This window comes from Lactuca serriola, chromosome 9, assembly GCF_051521515.1.
Source record: "Lactuca serriola cultivar US96UC23 chromosome 9, Lser_US96UC23_V15, whole genome shotgun sequence".
Taxonomy (NCBI): Eukaryota; Viridiplantae; Streptophyta; class Magnoliopsida; order Asterales; family Asteraceae; genus Lactuca; species Lactuca serriola.
Window position 1 is genome coordinate 200,217,759 of NC_136416.1, and position 7,847 is coordinate 200,225,605.

At 34.1% G+C, this 7,847-nt stretch overlaps 1 protein-coding gene across 1 annotated transcript; it reads right to left on the reverse strand.

Annotated features, from left to right (window-relative positions):
* Window positions 1–3,682: 3,682 nt before the first annotated feature.
* Window positions 3,683–4,328, reverse strand: LOC145073549 (complex 1 protein, LYR family protein). Its single transcript, XM_079020092.1, has 2 exons — window positions 4,059–4,328; window positions 3,683–3,976 (listed from the first exon to the last, which is right to left on the reverse strand). Exons 1-2 carry the CDS (start codon window positions 4,251–4,253, stop codon window positions 3,920–3,922), a joined length of 252 nt encoding a protein of 83 aa, XP_078876218.1. The 5' UTR covers window positions 4,254–4,328; the 3' UTR covers window positions 3,683–3,919.
* Between the last annotated feature and the right edge of the window lie 3,519 nt (window positions 4,329–7,847).

Genomic DNA, 7,847 nt, shown 5'->3' on the forward strand with positions numbered 1-7,847 from the left:
ACAGAGTACAATAAACGAGAATCGGGATCTAAACGGGTAGAATACTGAATTAGTTCCTTCCTACATGAAGATTCAGGCAAGCTGAGAACTCGAGGGTGTCGTAGGGCTTCGCCGCAGACTAAAATGAAGAAAAATGGGCTAACTATCAAAATTTTCAGAGAGATATCGACTGGAGAGTGTGGGGAGGAGTGAAAGAATGAGACGGTATTTATAGGTGAGTTTGGAGTCTTGTGCGTCGTGCAACAGGAGGCGCGCCGCATATAAAGGTGGCATTGATCCACTAGGTTGTAGACACGTTGCATGATCTGGGTGGGGATACGTGGCTGACTTCGCGCGCAAGCTACGCGCAACGTGCGTGCGCATGTGACGTTTTCCAAATTTTCAAAATTACATAACTCCTTCGTACGAGCTCCGTTTTTTACATTCTTTATATCCATGGAAAGCTCTTGCTGATATCTACAACTTTCCTTTAGACTTCGTTGGGTATTTTTGAGTTTATTTTATTTATACAAGCTTAGCCTATTAAATCCAGTATAAAATCCATAACTCTCACATTCGGCGTCCGTTTCAATGGTTTTTATATCGTTGTAATCCTAACAACGAGATCCTCAACTCTCTTTTAGATTGTTTTGGCTAACAATCTATCGATCTAAAATTTGATATCGGTACGCACATTGTTGCGCCGAATTTTAAAAATCATAACTTCATCTAGTGAAGTCAGACGTGAAGTCAGATTTAGACGATACCTATACGCACGAGTTCACTTTTACAACATCTATGAATTCTGTTTAGACTTCCTAAGCTAAAAAGAAATGTAACCCATATTCACTTTTTATGATATTCGTAGCCGTGTCGGTTTTATAGCGAGACTTTGGCACTTCATAACTTCTTCGTTCTAAGTAGGATTGAGGGGTTCTAGATATGTATGGGATCATAATTACGAATACTATAACTAGGTTGAGATTATTTTCCCCAAATGATTTTTTATTTTTGACGTGTATTTTAAATCTTATTTATTTTATTATATAATATATCCTAATATCTTATAAAACACATAAGCACAAAATATATGAATAATCATGTCTTATTCATTAAGAAAATGACTACATGACTTGACTACAAAGGTTACATGTTTGATTATTAAACCTAGCTGGAAACACGGGTATTACAGCTACACCCTGACCCTGTATTCCCGAATCCATATTTATCACTCCAGGTGTGCACTCCACACCTCTAGCCTTTGTGAGTAATTGAATTCATCATATCTCGATAGTAATACTAATTACACTAAAATATGTTAATAATATTAAAATCACCAGCATTTATCAAATTAATTATTTACAATCAACAAAATGAGTGATTGTTGAAAATAATATGTCCTTAAGTTAGTTGAGAATGGCTTACGCGCCAATAATTTCAAAGTTCATTGTAGAGGGTGTTTGGGGTTGCTTTTAAAATAAATTTTGGGCTTTTAACTTTTCCAAAAAGTTAAAAAAAATGTCAAAAGGTGTTTTGGATAGTTCAAAAGATTTTTTAGAAATGACTTTTGGCAAGAAGAAAATAAAGAGCTTCTAAAAGTCACAAAATGATGACTTTTTGTTTTTTTACCTTTAAAAGTTAAATCAAAAGTCATTTTGTCAATCCAAACACATTTTAAAAACCTTCTTCTACAAAAAGTCTTTCTACAAGAAGGACTTTTGATGCTTAAAAGTAATCCCAAACACCCTCGTAGATCCTGAATCATGGTCGCTAACAAGCGACATACCACCTCATTTGTTTAGTTGAGACATTTTTCATGATATGTTATGTCATCTCTACTAGACCTCATTGTAGGAGCCTCAGCAAAGGTTCACAATAGTGTGAAGCTTCTTATCAAACTTAAGCACAATTATCAAGTTTCAAAACCACTCGAGATATTTCGAACCATTTAGCTTATCATTTGAAATGAAAGTTAGAAGTGAAATTTTGTAGCGCAAGAATTTACAGTTGATGGAATCAACAAAAAAATATAGTTAATTTATAGTGATTTTATTATAAGCAATGTTAAAAAATATTAAACCAAAAGAAAATATTTTAAGAAAAATATGTACCATATTTCACTTTCAATTACGATAAGGGTTACCTTAATCTCATAATGAAGTTTTTTTTACATATGTAACCATTTTCCTGATCTTAAAGGTGGTTATGAAGAGAAAACCACCATGGATTCTGCATTTTGGACCTGCTAGGGGCACTGCCCCCAAACCCCACCATGGGCGCTACCTCATTGCAGGAACCTGCTACCTCATGAACTAGGAAAGGTTCACAATTGTGTGAAGCATCCTATCAAACATGAGCACAATTATCAAGTTTTGAAAACCACTCGAGATGGTTCAAAACATTTAGCTTATCATTTGCTAGGAAAGTTAGAAGTGAAAATTTGTAGCGCAAGAATTTACGGTTGATGGCATCAACAAAAATATAGTTAAATTACAGTGATTTGATTATAAACAATGTTAAAAAAAATATTAAACCAAAGCAAAATATTTTAAAAAAAATATGATCCATATTTCACTTCCAATTACAAAAAGGTCTATCTTAATCTTTGAAAAAAAAAATTAATTTACATATATAACCATTTTACCAATCTTAATCTCTATTAAATGACTAGATGCTTGCACGATTCATTGACATCCATTATGTCATTTGACAAGTTTAATCTCTTAAACACATATCCTTTTCTTGGAATTATAGGGCTGTGTACTTTCCCCCACAAAAGATGTTTCAAATTGGATAACATGATATTTACAATTCAAATGAGCAAAGGTTTTTGTTTCCTCCTTTGACTTAAAGTTTTGCAAATGGATCATTTTAAACAATTATAAAACTCGTTTATAAAACATACTTTTAGTTTCCTATTATTATTTTTCAAATATCATTTGTTAACTCATTAAAAGATGTTGGCTTTTAATTATATTTGAAAGATTTTCGAGCCTTAATAGATCCTATACAAAATATAAAATAACCAACACAACCCTATATACAAAGGTAAAAACTATTATGCTTCTTTTTGTGAGTCATCACATGGAAAAACATGGTTATTCTAGGATAAAAACAACAATAAGTGACATTTCGAGTCCAACTAAAATATCCATCAATAAGTGACACTTGGATAGACGTCACACAAAGACTTCAATTATCGTGACTCTTGTTGGTTGACTCTGATCTTCAAAATTATAGTTTCCATATCCAATTTCTATATTAATTTGTATAGATACATGGGAAATAAAATTACAACATACAAGGAAATTTTTAAGCAACACATAGGTCACACAAAGGTACAACCCTCACAATCAAATAATCCAACAAATAAACATCATAAAAATGTCTTATTAAGAAAATTTGTTACCAGATCAATAAATAAAAGTATCATAACAATTAAGAAAATAATGTTGCACCACTTATTAAAAGTCTTGGAATATTATAAAGCAACATTTTCTAAAGTGTTGCAACAAACAAATGTTGCACCAAAACTGTGCAACACTTCAAAAAATTAGTGTTGAATCATAACAGTTCAACCCTTCTAAAACTAGTGTTGCATCAAAAGTGTTATAGTCGAACTTATTTTTATTTATAAAATTTGTAAGAAAATCTTGAGCGTCACTTTTAGAAGTGTTGCAACTCCAAATTTAGCCATGATGTGTTGAGACCATGTAACATGAGACTTGTCTGCAATTGATCATCTTTCTTTGAGTATCATATGTTACAGTATTATAACAAAAGACCAAATAATTATGACAGCAATTGTCTTGTAGTCAAATCCTACGTACTACGGAGTAATACATTAGAGAAAATATAGCATAATCAATCATATAACAGGAGTTTAAGAAATAGCCTCTCTGCGGCATTTTATCAAACGGTTGGTGTACAACAAAGCACATCAAGCCCCACCACATATCTCCTTCAGTTTACTCGCTGCCGCCTGATCGACTGAATACTGAAACAATTTCCAGAAACCAAAGACGTATTTAACATGATGAATGTTGTGAAAAGATCATCGGATATGAACCAAAACTGACCTTATTAAGAACCCAGAGAGAGTGATTGTAAGCGCGAAGGAAGAGCTCGTCGAGAGCTGTGTCATCGTTGGCATCCACCTCTCTATAATTGACGAAGTTTTCTCGGGCGTATTTGGCGTAGTAAGGCCTGGAATCCGCCGGAAGACGTCTCACCAGCCGGAGGACTTCCCCGTAAATTCGTAGGGCTCTCTGCATCTCAGATCCGGCTGCAAGCTGTCGAACAAATGTCGGGTTTTCTTTTCGGGTACATTAGCTTGAATCGAAATTTGGCTGAACTTTGGATTGGGCCTGAACACTAATCCAAGTCCACCGTGGTATGTTCGTTAGTAAAGAATCCATAGATACATACATGTTGATGTATGACAAGTTAACTAATAAGATTTCAGTAGCACGTCATCAAATTAAACTAATAATTGTGTTAAAAAAGGAGATGAGAAAAAGACATGAATAATCATGGAAAAATAATCATCTTTAACTATTAATTATTATATACAAAAAGTGAATGAGACACCTGATATTGGATGCTATAATACCGAAGAACCATGAGAGAAATTGGGCAAAACCCCTATCGATTGACCCATCTTCTGTAAGGATAAGCTTACGAATAACCCAAAACCCTAAGCATGCCCCCAAAAGAACAATGATAGGTAGTAGGAATACTACTACCTATAAAACAAAGTTGCAATTTTTTTTATCAATTTATACAAACAATTTTGTAAAATAATGGGATATATGATAATAGCTAAGTTAAAATTATAAGAGAATGTTAACCAATAGGTTTCTGCCTTTCACTTTCATCTTCTTGTCTCTATATAGTTGGATACATTGTCATCGGAGTTTCAAAATAAGCTAACTCCATAGGAAATGGTTGTTGAACTTGATGATGACCTGGTATAAACAAATGTTTTGGTTGTTGCTGAATTGGTGGGATTTGATACTACTACATCCGTTGTGCTTGTTGTGGATTGATATTTTGTTGGGGGCACTGCAATTGATTCAATTCCTACAATAGAAATCATATTTTTATCATTCTAAAAGCGCCTTAACACATTAATAAATAACAAAAGAATGGTGTTTTGGGCCGAAGGGTAGAACGGGAAAAATCATAGGCTGGTTCTTGCATGACATATGGATTGTTGTTCGTGAAGTTTTTAGTCCAAGATATTTATATAATATTATAGAACTCTTCAATACCTTTCAGTAGATATAAAGAACGTCGAAAATGGAGTTCGAACGAAGAAGTTACGACCCTTTGAAGTTAAGACGGTTTTTGGGTTAGTCGCGTACGCCAGGCATACAGGGAATACGTTGGGCGTACTAGGTCATTCCTAGTATGTTGGGCGTACGGAATCAGTGACTAAACCCTATTTTTCGTGGTTTTAACCCTATTTAAGCTCCTTAACTTCCCCAATTTCATTCCATTCTCTGCCTCCACCTCTCCAACACCCTCTCTTGAAACCCTAACCCTAGATTGAGCCTTGTGAGCAAAAAGAAGGTGTTTTAGGTGCTTTGGAGTATTCTTGGTGCACCTTGGAGAAGAAGGAACTCATTGAAGAAGTGTTGGTTACATTGGAGCTTGTAGATCTAGACTTTGTCCACCTTGATCTTTCTTCTAGAGGTATAAAGTTTGAATCTTGATAATGAAATTGTTAGATCTAGCTAGGTTTGTGTCACACCCTCAAACCTGAACGGCAGAAACGTTCGAGGGTGGATGACTTCATGTGTTGTATCACAACAATGCATAATAGTAATCATAGTACAACATCCATTATATTTATAAAATATAACTTTACATTTGTGTTCAAATCATTGTATATTTGACACCAAAAAGTAATATTAACAGACATAATTATATGAAAATCGATCTTCCTCAAAAACATGCGAGTACCTGTTTATTGATTTCCTGAAAATACAAGTAGTTTTGAAAAAAGTGTCAACAATTAAGTTGGTGAGTTTATAAGTATGTTGTAAAAGAAATCAGTCATTTGTTCTCGGAAAATGTAAATATGTTCACCCAGAAAATCCTATATTTTCTATTGTATATGTATTTGTGTTCTGAAATAGTATAATATAGTTTTAAATTCTCATAAAACTATGAAAACTATGTTTTCTCTGTACTAGAATAGTATTATGTATTAGTTATTATATAAAAACTTGTGAATTTGTAATTATTGTATTATAGTTTTAATTTATTAAAACTATGCGAAGTTGTTTACTTATTCTTACACTAAACATATTAATCAATACCAAATTGTGAGTTATCATAACCATACATGATGACCTTAGATGACCTGAAACATGACGCTCTTCAGGCGTCGAAAATTTTGGTACGACAATTGTTATCCCAAGCCTACCGGCTTAACTATAGCTAACAATCGGGATGTGGGATTGTCAGTCCCGTATAGATCTATACACAAGTGTCATGCTCTCCCTCCAGGAAACTCTGGTTATAATTTTCAAGACTTTTGTTTTATACTTAAAATAAGTACTTGAAGCGTGTGTCACAAATGCTACATTGATAGTTACGTGTAGAATATTGGAAAATATATTTGTAATAGATATATTGTAAATATCTCATAAATTATATTTAATATAATTTATATGGTTATTTTCATAAGTTCCTCTAAATATAGAAAGCAATATGTAGTTCCATAAAGTGAATTGATAAATATGCATGACTCATAAATTATATCTATTATAATTTATATGTTTATTTTTGTAATAAATTCCGAACCGGAAAAATAGTTTGTTTATAACGACTGTAAACTAGTTGAATAAATTTTGTTATTTATACAAGATCTCCTTGTATTTTACTTATATTTCCCCCCTAAAATAATGTAAAAATAGTGAAAAAATAGGGGTATAAACTCACTTGATAGTAGTGAAGAATTGATCAGCACTTCATTGCTAGAAAGGCTTTATTGTTGAAAATCGGGCTTTGCGAGGGTCGGGTTTAGAAATCGAAAGACTCTTTTCTTGCGGACTTCTGGCGCCTCGGGATGTTCTTTTGGAGTTGGATATGTTATCAGGGCTTCGGGGTGTTGTAAGGAGGTTTAAAGAGGTGAATATTGTGAAAATATATGAAATTTGGTGTGAAAATAAGTTAAGAACCGGTAAATATCGCACCTCCCTTATTTAGGGTGCGAAGGCTCGATTCTGAAGGGAGGAGAAGAAGGCGTGCGTCAGACAGGTGGCGAGGGGGAAGCCTGCGCGTTGGAAGGAAAATCGAAGCACGTGTCTGATCTCGGATGCCTCCACGGACGCAACACGTGCCGGAAGCCGGCGACACGCGTCGGACACGAATCAGATGCAAGAAGCGGTGACATGGCCGGTTCTAGGCCATGAGGTTGCGAGATTTATCGGAAATTGTTCCCAACACAGAGGTGATCTGCACTTGCGACCATAGAGGGCTTCGAATGGAGCAACTAAGATGCCAGTATGATAATTGTTATTATACGAGAACTCGACTAGTGGTAAATGTAACGCCCGGGTTTCAGGACTAAGCATTTTTGTCAATGTAATAGTCTAGGTCAACTCTTGTAACTCTTTTTGAAGTAATAAAGATGAAATATTTGAGTATTATGTGAATTATGTGTGTTTATGTGTTTATTATTTAATTATAAATGTATAATTAATAAAGAATAAAAATAAGCGTCAAAATTAAAGTATGAGATAATCCCGATATCTCTACATAAAGTTGTAGAATATGTCTCAAGGTTTCCGTACATATAAAGAACGTCGAAATCCGAGTTATAACGAAGAAGTTATGGCCCGTCGAAGTTTTACGGC